Below are 20,725 nucleotides of genomic sequence, written 5' to 3' on the forward strand. Positions count from 1 at the left end.
TATTATAAAACCAGTGAACAAGATGGAATGAGGAGTCATAGCATCCCTGAAGGCATTGGTTTGTTTTGTGCAGAATGTGTTTTTGTGGCTATTTCCCATATAATTAGATTGTTACTATATGGTGAGGCTTGTAGAATATTTATCATGTAGTTAACAACATTTTAGTTGTACACTGCCTTTCAATATCCTATTAAAACTACCATCAGTGATATTATATAATGTACAAATGATTGAATCTGTTTTTAACCCTAGGGCATCAACAATAAGATGTCTACATTCAGCAGCACTTGCCCACTTGCTGACTATCCTTTTTAGGAAGGAGGGTAGCAAGCAACAATTTAAAGCACGATTGTACCCAGCTCAGGCACGTAAATTACAATTGTGAAGGAAAAGAAAAATAATTTTAAATAAGAGGAACAAAAGAGCTATAAAATGTTTAAATGGTTTAAAGACATGGCTTCTCTGTGATAAAGGGAAAGGCAAGCAAGAAATTGTCCTTTAGTTATTGCAGTCAAATTCACAAACTCACAAACCAGATTTCATGCAAAGATTGTGATATCTGGATATGAATATCCAAACCCATTTAATTTGTGATATAAGGCTGTGAATTGCAAATTCTGAAAGCAAGAAAGTGTGAAGAAAGCCATGGACGCAGATGTTTTTCTCCCCCTATTGTAATTTAGACAGCCTCCAATATTCATAACTGGAAATCATAATTAACACATCTAATCCATCTGCAAATATTGCTGATTAGACTCCAGTGATAAACATCCGACATTGAACAGCATTAAGACTGCGTACTTGTTTCCAGCGCCTTGGGACGTTCTCCTGATGTGAAAGGCCCTATACAAATGTGATTTTGTTGTTGTACTGACTTCTGAGTTAAGGTGTGCGAAAGCTTGGCTCAGGGGGCAAAACCAGCCTAGCTCAAGGAGCACAAAAGTTCTTAGAACTGTTGGATTTCCACAGTTCCAGGGTGAAAAACAGGTTTTTAAACAAAGTGAAACAATAGTTCCATTCTATCTGTCGTAAGTGCATTATTGCCAAAAGATTAAATCAGTAAAATACCTTTTTATTTGTTAAATTGTATGGCTTACACTTTATTACATTGGTTAACAAGAATTCCAAATACAAGTACAATAAACAATTATTGCTCAGTTAGAATAATCTTCCTTGAACTTAAATCAACTGCAATATTTAAAGACTAATTCACATCTCTCTTTACTGAAAAACAACCTAGAATATAATTAACCTTGGACCACGTTTTGTGCTATGGAACAGCCCTTTACTAAGTCAGTCTGCTTTTGAGGCGTTTTGTTTTCCACAACGGGCAAACATTTACTTCAGATTTCACTGATCAGCAAGGCTCAAAGACACCATTAAGAATCTTGTAGCTGCTCAGACTTTCCCTTGCAGTGGACAGCGAGGTTTACTTTGTGCTTGGAACTTTTTATTTGCTGGTTGTGATCTAAATGTCCATGAGAAAGGGTGAGGCGAGTGGGGAGGGTTATTGGTGCTTTCGTCAGATAAAGGGCAATTCTGGGAGGCAATAACTAGACTTTCGTTCAATTCTTAGAAATTCCTTCGTACTTTCCTGCCCTTCAGAGGCTGAGGAGGGCGAAAGTTGTCCTGCATGGGTTTGTTAGCTGTGAACTTCAAGCTCCGGAACTGTTCCATCTGGAAAGCAAATACAAGCACTGTAAGAAGATCAAGCTTAATATTTCCCTCATGGTTGCTCTGCCTTAAGCAAGCATATCATCTACAGTGATATGGTTGATGCAGGTCTTGGCTTTTGCCAACCTGCACCTAATTGTCTGCAGGTAATCAGGGCGTAGCTCTTCAGGGCGCATTACATTCCAGACGCAAGAATTTCCAGTGTGTAGGTTCGAGGAATGGAACTCAGCCCAATTTGGATCATCTCAAATATGGTGATAGGTTTCTGCATGCATCAGACATCTGAGTGTCAAATTTCCTAACTTTGCATTTGGAAACAGATCAGGAATATTATGAGTGGCAGTATTCTTTTCAAATCATTTTATGCCTTAACTGCTCAAAGGGTTTCTTTGTGCTGCTATTGCAGAAGTGCTGATACATCCATCAATAGAGACCAATTTTTTTGAATAGAGACCAATACAGACACAACCACAGGTAAGAAAAGGACATGGAAAGCACTGCCTTTTGTGAAATGAATAAGAATTCATGCAAGTGTTGCGATTCTTGGCTGAAGGTGGAGGGGAAAACTTTACACTCTGGTCAGCAGGAATTTGTCTGTCTCGCTTTCCACCGACACAAAGCAAACAAACTTGAAAGGGGCCGAGAGAAGATCAGCAGGAAATCTACAAAGATGTTCCTTCTGATGTCCCCGGTCATGGGTCAGTGCTCATTTATCACTTAAGATCTTTGGTGCAAAAGAGAAAGTATCCAATTCTCAAGACACCAATGGGTGTAGATTTGTACTCAGTTTGATCTTCCTTCTCTCCAGGCCCTGCCCCATGGCTTTAAATAAATGACAGCTGAGGGAGAGGGGAGGAGCTGCTAACAAGACAGCCCCTGCCAAGAGATGCCCAAAGCAGCTTTGCGTTGCATGTAGAGATGCACTTAATCTCAGCTCACACACACCACAGATGCATTTTCTGAATCAATGGATGCAAACATCACACGTTTCTGAATTAATCCAAACTCTTACAATTCAACTAGTCTGATTCCCTCTTCAGATTTGTTGCTCATCCCTACTTTACCATCTGGGAGCCCTTATTCAAGGATTAATAATATGGAGCAGACAGCAGTCAGGTAATGAAATCCTCAGACGCCAAAAATGGGTCAGTGTAACAAATAGATTCTCACCATAAATCACAAAACAATCCTATTAACACAACAACATGGCTCATTTGATATTAAGCTCCAGTTGGTGATATTTACAAATCTGATTTGTTGCCTTACAGTGACTTACGATCTGAATATCAGATTGCAAAATTAGCAGATGGCAAAACCTTTAAAAAATGTCAGGCAACCAAAACGTGAGCAGGAACCCATATTGTGGGTTCAAGTCCCAAGTCAGGACTTTGAACTTGCTTTAGGTTGGTTGACACTCCAATGGGAGAGTGCTGTATTGTCGGGAGGTGCCGTCCTTCAGACGAGATGTTAAAACAAGTTCCTGTTTACTCGTTCAGATGGACAGTAAAAATCCCATAGCACTATTTGGAAAAAAATGTGGATGGTTTTCCACGTTGTCCTGGCCAATAATCCCCCGATAAAGGTGGTCATTCACTTCATGGCTGCATGTGGGACATTGCAATTTGCAAATACCGCACAATCACTCCAAATTGTTCCCTCTTGTGTATACAATACACAAGATACACAATCGCTATACTACAGTAAAATTCTGTGAAGAGCTTTGAGACACCAAGTCAATCCCAGGATTATTATGATCATCATCAACAACCACAGAAATAGCAAAACTACTGATGGGGGGAAAACAATATGAATTAAAACAAGCATGAAGGATTAGGGAATAGTGGAGTTTGGAGGTTGGGAGAGATTAGGATAGGTGAAGGTTCATATGGTTTTCAAGCACCAGCATGAACTATTTGGACAAAATGGCCTGTTTCAATGATGTACAGTTTATAATTCTATGTAAAAGAAACAAAGTCTAAGCCAGTAGATTTTGCTGCCCTCTTGGGCTCTGCTAAGCAGAGAACTGATGCATATCCTTTTTGAAGGGATTGGCAACACATTAGGTATCCAAAGGTTTGAAGCAATACATTTTAAAGCTTCAAAATAAACTAAAGCTCCTGAAATTCAGGAATGTTTTGCTGCAATATTGTGGCACAACATCCCTTGTGTTAGGCAGCCAAAGCAAACACTAAAGCAGTTCTGGCCAACCAAATACATTTTTATTTATTTATGGCCACACTGTGGGTATTGCAGCTCAGTAGCTCCTGGAAACAAGGTATTGATTTGCCTAGACTTGGTGTGGGTTTTCAGCAAGCCACTTCGATGCCCCAAAAATGGCCATTAGGCCACTACATTACACTGGGCAGTGGCCAACAACAACTTTTAGGGCTTCAAGAAGTGGCCTGCCTAATACCTGTACCCATCCAGGCAAGCCCATGTCAATGTTTCCAGTAGCTCCCGAGCCCTGATACCAATGGCACAGCCATAAATGAAAAGAAAAAAAATCAATAAAGAAACATTAGTGTAGTTGCCCAACCAAAAAGGTTGGCCACTACTGCATTAAAGAGTTTGGTGATGATGAAAAATCTCAAATCAACCTCTACTTTCCCTTTTCTTCTCACCCTGACTTGCAGAAGGGGGTACTCACACATCCTGTAACTGGGACTGAACAAATAACATTCTCTCAACATTGTGAAAGCTGGCAAAAAGTGACCCGTGGCACAAGGTGCAGGGAATCCCATGTACATCAAGCACTCTGCATGATCTCCAAAATAAACCTCAAACAGTTGAAAAATGATATGTCTTAAAGCTTCGGGGGTGGGAGAGTGCATGGCAGAGGGAGTCTGGGATGGGGGCAGAATGTCTGAAAGGGAAATGCAACAGGCAAAGGGTCGTCAACCAGGATTGGAGACGATGTGTTCAAACACACTCTGGATGGAAAAAAAAATCAAACTCTTTGCTACAAAACGGGTAATTGGCAATCCCAGTCAGAATGAAAGAATAGCTAATCCCTGCTAAATGCAAAACTAGTCTGACAAGAAATCCTACCAGGATGCTGACTGGATAAGACTAGCACGTCAGAATTGTAACTTAAACCACATTCATTAAGAACATTTTTTCTTTGCACAGAATGTTATAGAAATGTGGAGTGCAATGCTTCAGGAAAAACAGATGTAGGATGTTTATTTAACAGATAGGGATGTTTATTTATTATTCCTGCTTACTTATCCCTGTCTCAGCTTCTACTATAACCTGGAAGCAACATTTCTCAGCCACAGCTAATATAGCAATGCTGGATGAGAGAGAGAGAGAGAGAAAAAGAGGGAGGTAGAGGGAGAGCGAGAGAGACAGACAGCGAATGTCCACTATGCTGTGGGAGAGGGCCAATGAATACCCTATTGGGCTTTTTTTAAAAAGTCATTAAAAATAGGAAAAATAACATTCAAGTCCGCTCTTTTAACACAAAAGGCCAGGCCAGCACATGGAAAGTGAACAGGCTGGTAGCATGCATGCATGTGCGTCCACACTGCAACCGCATTGTACGTCAATTGGGGTTAAAGGAAGAGAGGTATACAGGGCTGCAATATACTGATTATAAACAATAAGCCCCAGTGAATCAGGGAAAAATAAAAATGATATTGTGAAATTTTAACGTTGACACTGTGCATTAGGCATCCAATTGCTACCTTTGCAGACATTTCCAACCTTTGGGGTAGTTACGTGGGAGAATGTCACTGAATGACCTTAAGTGGAATTTCGCCTTTCATGTTTTACCTGTCCTGAGCTGACAGTGATGGGCTCCTTCAGGACATGCCAGATGACACTCTCTAGCAGAGGTGGAGTGGTCAAAGATCCCAGGTACGTCCAAAAATCTAGACACGGAGGCAGCAGGGTGGAGGGATCAAAGTTCTTGAAGTCAGCTTTGGTATTCTGAAACGTGAGAAAGCCAAAGTGAGAGTTACGATAGAAAGGTAAACTTCACAATCCACCGATGAGGATCAGCTTCAATGTGACCTCGTGTACATAGGGGACAGGTGGCTTACAATAAACACCTTGTCAGGTTAGCGTCCTTTGCAGTACCCCCGAATGATGTGAAAACATTTGTTTTACTCTATTTACACAGTACGAAAGCTTGATTAAGAAATTAAGCATTTTTAAATATCTTTGATGCGTAGTTTTCCAGTCGATTCGCTCAGATGTAAGGCATCCACCCTCTTCAGCTCCCACCCCCAGGCTCGGGTGCCCAGCCAGTAGTGCCAAGCGCTTTGAGGCACTATCTAAATGTAAATTGCATTTTATTGGGTGTATTTAATAAAATTCAAGATAAACATGAAAATATAAAAAGGCCACACGCCAGAAACAGGGAACATTTATAAGAAAGCTGGTTGCTTCCTGGTCTGTGTGACACTACATTGGCATCAACAGACCTCTTACCAGGACATTTTCATTTAATATAATAATTATCATTATAATTAGTATTATAAAGTTCTTACCAGGGCTTTTTCATTTAAAGAAAAAAAAACAATAATCTTCGTATTTGATATGCCCATCACATCAGGAGTACATATTAAAGTGCTTCATAGGATTTACTGTATAGTGTAATGACTGTTTTGTAGTTGAACACAGGAGCCAATTTGTACACAGTAAGGTTCACAAAACATCATATTTCGTATTTCAATCAATAGAACTGGCTTTAAACTTACCTCTTTTTGAACAGAATCAAAAGCATCAAGCAACTTCTGCAAGGCCGGATTGGCAGCTCCTATCTGAAAAGCACAAGAAATATTGAGTGCAAATGAGTAGAAAATACAATTATTATGATTCTACTTTTGCAGTAATAAAGGTATCTGTCAGTTACCAGAAAACACAAGAGCATAACATAAGAAATGCTAGCCAAAACAAGATCAAGGTCCATTTAGTTCGCCTTCCTGGCGGATGCATGCACAAACTACCTATGTGCTATATCACATAATGTTATTTCCTAAAAGTAAACTATCTAATCTGCGTTTGAGAGAATCAACACTTCAAGCTTCAACCGTCTCCCTAGGGAAACTGTTCCAGAGGCTCCCAAGGCCCTGGACAGTTGGGTCGGGACCCGAGCAGGGGGGAAATGGTCAGGGTGAGGGGAGGGAAGGGAGGGAGCGAGGAGGTGGTAGAGAGTTGAGAGGGGAGCTGAAGGCACGGTCACAGAGAAAGGTCTTGAGACCGGCCTTGAAGGAGGAAAGGGAGGAAGCGGCGATGGCACTGGGGGATGGAGTTCCAGAGCCTAGGGGCTGAGAGGCTAAAGGCTCGGCCACCGATGGTAGGGCGGTTGGGGCGGGGGATGTGGAGCAGACCGGAGCCAGAGGAACAGAGGGTACGGGCAGGTAAGTAGGGGGATAGTAGGTTAGAGAGGTAGGAGGGAGCAAGGCCGTGAATGGCCCTGTATGCTTTGGGACGTCCTCCCGACGTAAAAGGCGCTCTATAAATGTCATTTTGTTGTTGAAGGTGAGGATCTTGAATTCGATCCTCTGGGGGATGGGGAGCCAGTGGAGGCGAGCGAGGGTGGGAGTGATGTGGTCCCGAAGCCTGGTGCGGGACAGTACACGAGTTGCAGAGTTCTGAATGACCTGCAGCTGTGGAGGGAGGTGCTGGGAAGGCCGGCGAGGAGAGAGTTCCCATAGTCCAGCCTTGAGGTGATAAAGGTGTGGACCAGAGTTTCAGCAGCGTGAGGGGTGAGGTAGAGCCATAGTCTGGCGACATTCCGGAGGTGATGGAAGGCGGTGCCAGTTGTGGCGCGGATATGAGGGAGAAAGGACAGCTCAGGGTCGAACAGAGCACCGAGGTTCCTGACCGGCTTTGAGAGGTGGAGAGTGCAGCCTTGGATGGTGATGCTGTCAGCGCTCAGTATTGAAACAGTCCATGGCGAGTTACTTAGCCCAGGTTATGAATGGTCATAACCTATAAATTCCATCGAAGTCTACAGCTCGGATTTTATTTTAAGAAACTGAAATAATGATGTTTAGGTGTGTTTGCGGAGGGCACTGGAAAATGCTTGGATTATCTTTGGGGACACCATCAACAGAGTTTAAGAAACATTGGTATAAAACCAAAATGATGGCCAGAGAATAGATATAATATTCAAACTATTATTATCATCATCATCACACACACAGTTCATTATCTGTCAGTCGTATTATACTGACATGAGTGCTGCACCCAACTTCCAGTGTAAGAGCCTCTGATGTAAAGAGCAGCTCCTCCGGAGAACCCCATGTATATCGTGCTTGCCTGCAAGACTGGAGGAGCTCGTGGGTGGTGTGGGGGAGGAGGGGTGATACACATTATTCCTTGGAGGAAACAATTATATTTGATATAGCACCTTACCACATTGTTGAGATGTCTCAAAGCCCTTCACAGTCTATACTGTAAAATGGATTGACTGTAGATTTTGTGGGCTAACCACGGCAGCCAATTACGTAGAGCAGTGTCCCACAAACAGTTTTGGATTGTGTGACCAAATTGTTATTTTTTGAGAGAGAGATTATTACCCCCAGTTAGCGATCTGCCAATTGACTAACAACCAGGTGCCTGCATTCTGCTAGGTAAACAGTGGCTTGAGGAGTAAGGAAACGTGCCTAAGGTTTCGCCCTGTCAGGAATCAAACCCGGGAACTCTCGCTTATGAGGAGAGTGCTCTAACTAATAACCCATGACAGATATCTGGAGTTCCTGTTCCAATTCATTATCAAGATAACCTGTTAGAAATTACTATACATTGCGGATCAGATTTCACATTAACATTCCAACCTTCAGGAAAACACCAACAACAGCCAAACCATCCGGTTCGATGGCAGCGTTGGCGACATCCGCATACTTTTCAGAGTTCCAGTGCACCAGATGAAGCTGGAAACAGAATGATATATTAAAAAAACTCAGTTACACATCTTAAGACACATCAAATCCAAACCAAAATATAAGCAGCTACCAATTCTCAGATCCCTGCTGCTTCACAGGATATCCTGTAAAGTGACTATTTTGCAAGTGAATTCGGCAGCTAACTTGCACAAAATAATGTCCCACAAACAGCCATGAAATTAATGACTAATTTTATCTGGGGTTTTTTTTTGACCAGTTCACCAGGGGAAATTCCTTCTCTTTTTGAATAATACCATGATATCTTTAACATACATTTATACAGCCAGGCTGGATCTCAGTTGAACATCTCATCCGAAGAATGTAGCACATGTGTAGCACTGTACTGGAGTGTCAGCATAGACAGTGCAAGTTCAAAGTACAGACACGTGGGCTTTAACCCACAACTTTCTGACTTAGAGACGAGACTGTTACCAACTGAACTAGGCTGACACAGATGCATGTACTGCAGTTTATTCAGTTCCAATGGGGAATGCTTGGGAATTGATTACAGTAAAGTCCTGAATAAATCAAACTCGTCATCACAAGTTATCTGAAGCAGAGTTAGGCATATGTCTAAATACATAACGGCGTCCATGATATTGACAGCATGATGACTTAAGTGGTGCTGACAAGTTAAAACAGGGTCAAGGTATTAGGAGGTTATTCTAATTTAATAGCGAGGGGCAAGTTTGCAGCGAATCAGTGATACTGAACAATAATGGAGTGTAATGTGCACTTAGTGATTTTATTGTTTTTAAATCACTTAGTGATTTAAAAACAATAATTCAGTTGAGGGTTAAGATAATAATAATCCTTACATTTGATATAGACCTCTAAAGCATTTCACAGGATATACTCAAAATGGTTTGATTGTGTATTTTGTGGGCGAACACAGCAGCCAGTTGCACACAGCAATGTCCCACAAGCAGCCATGGAGTAATTTTATTTGGGAGATTTATTGGTCAGAACGCTGGGAGAAATGCCCTTCTCTTTTTAATAGGACCATGGGATCTTTTACGTTGAGGGTTCAGGTGACATTATAAATTCTGAAGCTGAAACTCAATCCATTTGTGCTCGTCATCTATACCTTTAATTATCAGCCTCAGCTCAGAGAAATGCCACAATCGCTATTTATAATGTACACAAGCTCCTAAGTGTTCTCAACATTGCTTTAGTTGCTGGAGTCCTGTAGCTCAGTGGTTAGAGCACTCGCTTTGCAAGCGAGAGACCCGAGTTCAATTCCAGGCAGAGGGCGAAACCTTGGGCAAGTTTCCTTACTCCACACAGAGCCTAATAATAATCCCTCCAAAACCCAAAACAATAATAAATTGGTCATTTTCAATCTACGACTGTTTGTGGGACATTGCTGTGCGCAATTGGCTGCCGCGTTCTCCCACAAATATACAGTCAATTCACTTTAGTGTGTTCTGTGAAGTGCTTTGGGACGTCCTCCCGACATGAAAAGCGCTATATCAAATGCAAGGATTATTGTTATTATTATAGTTACTAATATATTGCTTAATATACACTGTATTCAATTATTTGCCACACTCTGGAATCTCTGAAATGCTACGTTAACAGTGTAAATCTGGGCTAGATTAAATGTGGTTTTACTCTTAAAACGATGGTTTTACTATCTGAGTTTGTGTGAAATTTTTGATAAAATCATGAATTGAGTTTTAATTAGAAACCTGATTTTATACAGTAATTAGTGTCAAGAAAAACCTTCATCCAAGCTAAGATTGCATTTAAGAATTTTGTAAAATTCTGCACGATCTTAAATTTTAAGAACCCACAACTTGCATTTATTTATATAGACATCACGTATGATGTGTCTGTACTCAGATGCCGAGCACAAGGGAGAAGTGAATGGAGGTGCAATTAAACAGGTGGGTTTTAAGACTGAAATTAAACACAGAGAGGGTGCGAAACAAGCGAGAGTTTGAGGCTAGGAAATAGTATTTGAAAGCTCAGCGACTCACGGTGGTGCAGAGGGAGCAGGCTGAAGGCCCGCCTTAGTCAAGCACATGAGGCAAATTGAAGAGTGAGATGAAAGAAAAAAAATGGCATGAAGCTGATAGGACCTGAAGGGATTTATAGGTAATAATCATAAAGGAAAAGACACATTAGAAATTTAGGGGTTCAGGCAGATCAAATAATAAAATGCAAACTTAAGCGTCATTGTTTAATAGAATAGTAGGCTTTCTGTTATACGGTTAAGGATATATTAAGATAAATTATCAGCCTTGTCAGCATGCACATACATTAATAATCCTTACATTTGATATAGCGCCTCATCACATCTTCAAGACATCACAAAGCACTTCACACAATACTTACTGCTAGGTAAGCAGAGACGTGTGGAATAAGGAAACTTACACAACATTTTGCCCTGCTAGCATTCAAACCCAGGTTTCTCGGTTGCGAGGTAAGTCCTCTAACAACTGAGCTACAGGACTCCATGGGATAATGTCCAAGGTTCAAAGGCATACACACAACAGCACACACTTACTTCTGCAGCAAATGATGCTCCATCAACTAAATGTTCAGAGCCACGACCATCACAAGAGCCCCAGTGAAAATGGAACTGACGCAGCCTGTAAGATCCAGTCACAGGGCCACCCTTCAGCACTGTCACAGACAGAAAACATCAATGTGAAATTGACACCCAGTGTAATGCAAGTCTATCATTCACAACAACAAGATTACATTTGTATAGCATCTTTCATGTCAGGAGGACATCCCAAGGTGCTGGACAGTGTACAGCATTTCAGACCCAAGCAGGGTTCTGGGTGGGGGGAAGGCATGGTCGAAGAGGAGGGTTTTGAGGCAGGACTTGAAGGAGGCTAAGGAGGGGGCAAGGCGGAGTGACTGGGGGATGGAATTCCAGAGGTTGGGGATAGCGTGGCTGAAGACTCTCCCGTCAATGGTGGGTCGGGTGGGTCAGGAGCAGGTGAGTTAATAGGGGGTTAGGAGTTCGCAGAGGTAGGGTGGGGAGAGGCCATGGAGGGTTTTGTAGGTGAGGACCAGGATCTTGAACTGGATCCTCTGAAGGATAGGGAGCCAATGGAGTCAGGCGAGAATTGGGGAGATGGGGTCACGGAATTTGCTGCGGCAGAGTTCTGGATTATCTGCAGCCTGTGGAGGGAGGAGTTGGGAAGGCCGACAAACAGGGGATTGCATAGTTGAGCCTGGATGTGATGAAGGCATGAACAAGAGTTTCAGTGGCCTGAGAGGTGAGGTAGTGGCAAAGTTGGGCAATGGTACAGAGGTGAGGGAAGGCAGAGCGGGTCATGGCTTGGATGTGGGGAAGAAAAGACAGTTGAGGGTTGAACAAGACACGTAGGTTCCTGACTGGCTTGGTGAGTTGTAGTGTGCAACCATGGAGGTTGATGTTGCCAGAGCCTGAGGTGCTGAGGCGCTGGCGCGAGCCAATCAGGAGGGCCTCAGTCTTGTTCACATTCAACTGTAAGAAATTTGCCCTCATCCAGGACTTGACGTCTTGACAGGCAGTCTGTCAGGACAGCAGTGGTCCTGGGGTTGATGGTGGAAGCAGAATGATAGAGTTGGGTATCATCCGCATATATGTGGAAGTTATTAGCACATATTAGTTTGCTAATGGCTCGTTATAAGAGCAAAGGAAGGCCTGGTCCATTAAGTCTGCAGTCTATTGGGAGAAATAAATTTCTACAAGAGGAGAGATTAGGATCTTTAACATCCATATGAACAGGGAGACAGAAGCTCAGTTTAACATCTTGTTCGTAAGACAAGACCTCCCACAATACAGTACATCCCCAGTACTGCATTAGAGCATCAGTCTAGCTGGTGAACTCAAGTCCCAATGTGTAGGACTTAAACCCAGAAACTTCTGACTCAGAGGGAGAGGAACGCAGTGTTGATAATCAGTGCTGATTTTCCCAATTTTCAACAACATGGTCTCAAGCTCAGAAGACAAAAGGCAACCCTGCAATTTAGCTTCAAGTCCAAATACAAAGTCACTACACTTTATATTTCCTATTAGCATGAAAGGCACTATATACATGCAATTTCCTGTTGTTGTATTAGGTCCAGTGAAGCAGCTGAGACATTTAAGATGCAACAAGGTGCTATATTAAAAGTAGTTTACAGAGAGAATGATGAATCCAGTATGTGAAATTAACTACTCAAAAAGGTTGTAGAAGCTGATGGTATCAGCAGATATAAAGGGAATCAGATAGCTTTTTGGTGACAAAACCAATTGAACAGTACGAGATAGTGGTTTAGGATAACTTTTCTTTTACTTTGCAACCAGCCAGATATACGCAATGGTCTTTTCTGGTACCGAGAAAATAAACCTAGAACTATACTTTCAGCTACGTCAAGAGAGCAAAACAAAAGGGCTGCAAAGGGCAATTTCAGGACAGACCCCAGAAAGCATTTCTTTACATAATAGTAATTGCTGGGGTTACCAGGAAGGGCGTTTGAGGCTGAAACATTGAACTCATTTAAGAAACAGCTTAATGTTGCAATAGAATTGAGTATTGCGGAAGGAGATCAAATGGGCCAAAGGGGCCACTGAACCCCTCTTATGATCTGTAACCCTAGTTACATTAATCTTGACATTTGTGTCTGCAATGAATATGTTTAATCCTTTTGCTGGAAGATGATGCCTCTCAAGATATATGTAGGAGTGAAAAGAGAGCAGTTAGTTTACAAAGGATTACAACGAAATTAAAATGTCAGGCATGCAGAGAGGAACATTGCAATGGTATCAGTAATAAAAAAAATCCTTGCATTTGATATAGTACCTTTCATGCCATTGCGACGTCTCAAACCACTTCCCAGGATTTTTGAGAAATACAATATTGAAGTGAAAGCTAATGACTATCTTTTAAGTGAAAGCAGCAGTCAACGTGCACACAAGCAATGTTCCACAAACAGTAATGAAGTGCATCAGCCTGGCTCAGCTGGTAGCATTCTCACCTCAGAGTCAGAAGGTTGTAACTTCAAACCCTGCCATCGGGACTCGGAACTCATATAGTCTAAGATGACACTCAGTGCAGCGTTGGGGCTGCACTGAATTGTTGGAGGTGCGTCCTTCGGATGGGACATTAAACCAAGATCCTGTCTGCTTATTCAAATGGCCGTTAAAAATCCAATGGCACTATTCGAAAAAAGTTTCTTCCAGTGTTTGACCAAACAATCCCCCAAAATAAAAAAAAAATGATCATTCACTTCATAGCTGTTGGCGGGACATTGCTGTGCACAAATTGGCTGCTGCGTTGGCACAAAACAGTCACCATACATTAAAGTATATCCTGTGAAATATTTTGGGACATTTTCCTGACATGAGATGCACTATGCCAAATGCAAGGACATTTTATTATTGTTTTTATAAGTGAATGACCAATTTCATTTGTTGATTATTGGCCAGGACGCAGGGAAAAACTCCCATCTCTTTTCAGACAGGACCTTAGTTTAACATATCATCTGAAGCACAGTACTTCTGACAACACAGCACTTCCCCAGCACTGCATGGGAGTGACCGTCTAGATCAGCGGTAGCCAATCTGTGGTCCATAGAGCCATCAAGAAACCCTCCCCGCCCCGAACATTTGCATGAGTTGAGGCAAGTCTGCGTTTGATCTGTAGGGTTTTTATTTTTTTGTGATTGAATACGTTTTGATTCATTATAGCATAAATTAAGAAATAAATCATCAAGAATATGTATTTTGTTGACTGACCATAAAGGTTGGCCATCACTGGCTGAGACTGTGAGCTTAAAGTCCTGATGCAATGCTTGAATCCACAACCTTCTGATTCAACCTACAACCTTCTGACTCAGAGTGCTACCAAATGAGCCGGGCTGACACCTAGTATACATTTTAATACTGACCAAAAAAAAACACACCATGATAAATAGACTTCTACTCACCAAACTAGTTCGCCCTGTACTTTATATACAATTTGCCCTATCAGGATTTACCCATTTCATTTAAGCTCCAAGAAGAAGATTTTAAAAACATCAGAAATAAGCAGAAATAAGCCTCTCCCCCCCACCCTCAACGTTAATTAAAACATGGATCAACAGACCCCTACAGGAGAGTGTCACGTTAATGGGGCACAGGCTGGTGGATCCTGCAGCTGGGGCTCATTGAGGATTGGTGTTGAGTAGAAATATTCAGGGCTGGAAGACTATTGCAGGTCATCTGGCAAATACTGGAGCAAAACACACACGACTTCTCTCATTCCCAATACCTAACAGCTGTGCAATTTCCTCACCTTCTCAGGCACTGTTTAACCTGAAGTACCCAACCCCATCTAACACACACACCACCAGGATTATTAACATTTAGCAACTTGTTCCAAAGCTGCAGACCCAGTGCTTGATGTTTGCCTTAATTAAGAGCCTGGGGTTCCCCCCTCACTGCCTGCAAAGGGTTTTCTTGAAGTACACAGACCCAGAGCAGCTCTACTTACAGCCTGGTTTACAATCCCACACATCCATGCTCCCCCCCCCCACCTCAACACTGTTGATCCTCTTGACATTTCAAGCCAGTCCCCCACCTGAGGCCAGGCAGCAGATAAAGGCTGCACTAACTAACAACCATGTGATCTCACCTTACACTGAGATACTTTAATCTCTGAGCTCCGGAGGGGGGGGTAATCCAACCAGCATTTTACATACAATACGGGGGGGGATTCAATGCACATTTGAAATATAATGCGAGCGGTGGTGGGGGGGGCAGGTAATTCAACATGCATTTCAAATACAAGACGAGGAGGGGAGAGGTGGTGTGTGAATGCAATGTGCATTTTAAATAACATTGAGTGGGGGGAGAGAGAGAGAGAGAGGGAAAGAGATGTTGGAGCTGCAGCCATGACCTTGTTGCACGATGTGCACCTGGAGAAGGGGAGTGAACAGCAATGCAATGACTACTGTTAGTGAGTGAGAGTGAGAGAGTGACTGCAGCCTCACATGCACTCACCGGACTGATCCGTGGTATCATCGAAGTCCACTTGGATCGAGTGCCCGTTGTTGGCGATGGTCTTGGAGCTGCGGGGGTCGTACTTCAACACCAGGGGCTGCAGAGTCGGGTCGCGCTCGGTCTCCTCATTTCGGATGTCGACGGGTGACTGGCGGCTGCCGTCCTTGGCCACAGGGAAGCTCTGGTGCCAAGAGGAGGGACCTGCTCCCGGCACAGACCACAAACACACGCTCTGAAACTCACTCACTGACTTGGGTCGGTCCACAATCCTTTTTTTAAAAAAATTATTTTTGCACGACTTTGCACGGTCTTCCAAAAAAATAATTAAAAAAAGTGCATTTTTTTTCCCCTTCCCCCCCCCCCACCCACAAAAATAATGGGGGGGAAAAAAATGGAATTCGGTTTACAAAAAAAAGTTTTTTCCAATTTTGTAAACAGAAATGCATTAGCCTTTTGGTTCCAAGATTTTTTTTAAAAAAACACGCGCACACACACACACACGCAGGTTGTTGCATTTTCTGACATTAAAGGATTATTATTGTTATCAACACTCACTCACCAAATGTTTGGGCAAAGCTTTGCAGTTGTAGACATTGCCAATCAGAAATGGCATTAACTACTGTAGGTCTGATCCCTGTATCCCCCCCTCCAGACACATACACTTTTTTTTTGGGGGGGGGGGCAGCTGAGAGTCTACAAAATGCAACAACCGATCACTATCCTTAAGAACTATACAAACCAAATTTTATGCATCCCACCTACACATGGAAATTCCCGAATTATGTATTGGAATGGAATGCGCACTCTCTCCCTGGAGAAAGCCATCCGAATGACCTAATTCCCCAAAGTATTGGGGCACAAGTTAGCGAGAGCCAAGGCTTGGGGACCCGAGAGTGTGGGTTAGGGCAACCGCTAAAACTGCACAGTTTGCCACTGAGAGCGTTGCCCGGCACGCTTTCCCCTGCTTGTGCACATACCCCTTAGGACTTTGGCGTGCAGGGTTAACAGGAGCTGAGTGGGATGACTCCCTGCCCCCAGTAACTGGTCTGCTGTGCCGTCATCTGCAGTGCCCTGGACTACCATGGACCCAACCGGCTCTGGAACCGGACCACCGAGACCGCCCCGGAGGGTTGGCTCGATTTTGACATTCCGTTGCCAAACGTGTCGCTTTGGAGCCAGATCGGCTCTCAGGAGACGCTGCTTTCCTCCCGCAAAGGATATCCCCACCGTTAACGGGAGTAAATCAAAATGGAACGAAATACGGAAGCATTTGAGGGGAAATTCTCTTCCCCCCACTCCCACTCCCCCCCCATCACTGATCTCAATCTGAATACAAAAAAGTAAAGCATTTTTAGCAATAACCAAATGCACCCCCCAAAATAACTGGCCTTTGATCACCAAAAGTCATGTCCTTCCAACCCCTGCATTTTTGAGCTGCATCTAAAAAGAAAAAAACCCCAAACCATTAAGCTCTCGGTGCAAAGCTTAAGAGCCTTTTCCGCAGACGAGTGGCGAACACCCACAGCAGCTGCGAAAAAGTTCACACATCGCAAATACTTCCACCCTTAGGACTTTCCGTCCACACTCCCTCCATCCATCAGTGCTGCACCCGGGAAGCCACAGACTCCTCTGTCAGGAGTGAGCGTCGGGTCCAGGGTCAGGGATCGAGGGAATCTCTCACCGTTGTCCACATCATATCCCCAATGTGAGGACATTGTCGCTGTGAGTCGGGATGGAGGTCGGGTCGGTCGGTCGGTCAGTCGGGGGCTGCGGCAGAGCAGTGGGTATCTCGTCGGCAGTCAGTTTTGGTGGATCAGCTTTTTTTATAAGATTGCAAAACTCCACATCATTGGATCCGGAGGCTTTGCTTGTGTCAGCGACAGTGCGTCAAGGGGTGGTGCTAAAAGCAACCAGGAGCTAAAGAGAGGGGAGGGAGAGGGGGGGGAGAGAGAAAAAAAAATGTGGTTGAGAAGAGTGTTCCCCGGGGTCTGTGTCTGTGTGTCTGTGTCTGTGTGTGTGTGTGTGTGGTTACTGTTGCAGGTTCCAGGGATCACAGCTGAAGCCGCCACACACCGGGAGCCGTGCAGACACCTGCCCCGCATCCTGTTTTACATTCAAAATAAATGCACGGGGGTTGCATTGCGAGAGGCTGCAATTGCACCTTTTTTTTTTCCTTCTCTCTCCCCTTCCCCCCCCACCCTGCAATGCCGACTATCCGCATTTTGAGGTGAAACCTGCCCGGTTTGACCAGTGCACATTCCACAGCAAATACATAAATCGTTTTAACGCTGTTTTTGGGGGCGCGCTATTCATCAGCAGATTCCTCCACTCCACAACTAATAGGTTTTGTTATATTTTCCACTGCACCACATACACAGGACTTGTGTGTTGACGAGCAAACGATGCTTGTATCCCCCCCTCCAGCCTCACACCACGAGCTGCCGCTGCTTTCAATCCATAAATAAATTAATGTTGGGTGTCGCATCTTCCGTGATCTGCATTGCTTCCTTTTGTGCAGGTTTTTCTCTCTAAAGTGCCCTGAATAATACTAACCACCTTCTCCAAATGTAAGGCACGTTCTGCCTCAATTAGCTGCAAAGTGGGTCACCCCCCCCCCCACCTCCCCACACCCCCCTCCCCCAGCAAATGGTTTGAAGATTGGAGGGTCCAAAGTATCATTCACTTCATTCAACAGTCCCAATTTGACCAAATGTTCTGATGGGGTGGGGATTGGCTTTTGATGGGGATTAAGATCACTAAATGAAGTTGTGTGCAAATACTGCACTTTGTTTGATTGCTTCATCTGTTTGGGATGGATCCAGACTTGCACACCTACTTACTGTCTCACTAGTGTATCGATGACTCAGGGGATTGGGTTAATTGGACAGCTTTTGCCAACAGTCACTACACTTTGCAGTAAATCCTGTGAAGTTCTTTGAGGTGTCCTCCTGACCTGAAAGACTATATCAAATGCAAGGATTGCTTTTTTAATTAAGTGCTATCACCACCACCTACCATCACCCTGGGATTGAGGAAATGAGTGGAATGTCATTGCTTTACTGCCATCTTGAGGTGTGAGTATTGCTTGCACTACTGTTCCCCCACCACCAAATGCTTTTCCTCTCTTATTAAGTACATAAACTAATAAAACTTCCAGTATTTCTAGAAATAAAGAATAGCACCAAGATTTGAGATTGGGTACAATGAAATTTGTAATTAAATATATATACACATATAGATCTATAAATCATTCAGTCAAATCGTTGGAAAAAGTAAACAAAGTAAGTTACACCCCCAAATGTTCCTATCAGATACAATTTTTTTTAACGCTGGGTTAGTATTATAACAATCGCAGTAACTTATTTTGAGTTTAATATTGCTAAGATCTTATTTGAGGATGGGAGAGAGGATAGTGGATGTATAGTAAGATAGGGAAGATAGTGGTTGCTTACACAATTCTAATTTGTGGAACCACTGGGCCCTTTTGCATTTTGTAGAAATGGAAGTAAAAGATTCCATAAGGGCCTCATGATGAAACTGGAAGCCATGGGAGTACATGGCCAAATCCTGGAATTAATCCGGAACGTGTACTCCAGCTCCAAGATCCATGTAAGGGGCGACAGTGGACTTACTGAGTCCATCCCTCTGGACGGAGTGGTAAGGCAAGGCTGGCCATTGTCATGTTTTTCCTGTTCGTTGTGTTCATCAACGACGTGTTGGATGGCATCGAGGGGGAAGGACTTGGTGTATCTGTTCCAGGCCTCTCTGCGGATGATATTGTGCTGCTGGCGGACTCACCTTGGGACCTTCTGCGCTGAACCCGCCATCTGGAACACTGGGCCAATCGGTGGAACATGGTGGTAGGCCATGTTAAATGCGGAGTCATGGTTTGAACGCCCCAAGGAAAGACATCGAGGGAAGATACATGGGGCATCAGTCCCAATTGTTAACAACAATAACAACAAAATGACATTTGTATAGCGCCTTTCACATCGGGAGGACATCCCAAGGCGTTGGACAGTCAGTATTTCAGACATGAAGGCAGGGGACATGAAGCAGGCCGGAGCCCACTGAGTGGAAGGAGAGTGCAGGTTGGTAGGGAAATAGGAGGTTGCAGAGCTAGGGGGCAGTAAGGCCATGGAGTGCTTTGAAGGTGAGGAACAGGATCTTGATCCTCTGTGTGATGGGAAGCTAGTGGAGTCAGGCGAGGATTGGGGTGATAGGGTCACGGAGCCTGATGCGGAAGGGGACACAGGCTGCAAAGTTTTGGATGATCTATGGAGGGAGGCCGACAAGCAAGGACTTTGAATTGTCAGTGTTACAATCTCGATGTTATGAATGCGTGTATGTGGATTTTGGTGGCCTGCGGTGTGAGACAGTGGCGGAGCCAGGCGATGTTGCAGAGATGGGGGAAGGCAGAGCAGGTAATGGCATGAATGTGGGGTAGAAAGGACAGTTGAAGGTCAAACAAGATGCCAAGTGTGCATCCATGGATGGTGATGCTGACAGGGCCTGAGGTGTGGAGGCACTGACGGGAGCCAAGCAGGAGGGCCTCAATGTTGTTGACGTTCAACTGAAGAAAGTTAGCTCTCATCCAGGACTTGATGACTGACAGAGTCAAGGGTGGAGGCAGAGAGGTAGAGTTGGATGTCATCCGCATACATGTGGAAGTTGACTCCATGTCTGCGGATGATGTCACCAAGAGGGAGCATAAAGATATGGAAGAGGAGGGGACCAAGGACAGAGCCCTGAGGGATGCCGCATGAGATGGTCCGGGGGCTAGAGGAGAAACTGTTTTGAGATAAAGTGGAAGCAGTGAGAGGTACAAGCTGAACTATTCAAGGACAGAATCGTGAAGGTTGAGGTGAGCGGAGAGGCGGTGGATGAGGATAGAGTTGTAAATGGTGTCGAAGGCAGCAGAGAGGTCAAGGAGACAGAAGGGGCCCTGGTCGCAGATGGACAGAATGTCATTTGTTACTTTGACCAAAACTGTTTCCGTGTTAACTCTTATCGGTACCTTGCGGTCGTGGTGGACACCAACTTCAGCCTGGACATTGTCCTGAAGGACTGCGCTGAGAAGGAGCAAAGGGCACTTTGGTCATGCTCATCCCTCTTCAAGGACAACAAAAATAATAATCGTTGCATTTGATATAGCACTTTTCATATCTTCTATGTCTCAAAGCGCTTC

General features: G+C 43.8%; 1 protein-coding gene across 1 annotated transcript; it reads right to left on the reverse strand.

Moving 5' to 3' along the window:
• Nucleotides 1-1,081: 1,081 nt before the first annotated feature.
• Nucleotides 1,082-17,325, reverse strand: LOC103184961 (carbonic anhydrase-like). The gene is given in 7 exon segments (NM_001292339.1): nucleotides 1,082-1,677; nucleotides 5,449-5,604; nucleotides 6,378-6,440; nucleotides 8,463-8,558; nucleotides 11,083-11,201; nucleotides 15,538-15,738; nucleotides 17,219-17,325. Coding segments are annotated over 7 exon segments (774 nt in total). The 5' UTR covers nucleotides 17,253-17,325; the 3' UTR covers nucleotides 1,082-1,572.
• Between the last annotated feature and the right edge of the window lie 3,400 nt (nucleotides 17,326-20,725).

This window comes from Callorhinchus milii, unplaced genomic scaffold, assembly GCF_018977255.1.
Source record: "Callorhinchus milii isolate IMCB2004 unplaced genomic scaffold, IMCB_Cmil_1.0 Scaffold2, whole genome shotgun sequence".
Taxonomy (NCBI): Eukaryota; Metazoa; Chordata; class Chondrichthyes; order Chimaeriformes; family Callorhinchidae; genus Callorhinchus; species Callorhinchus milii.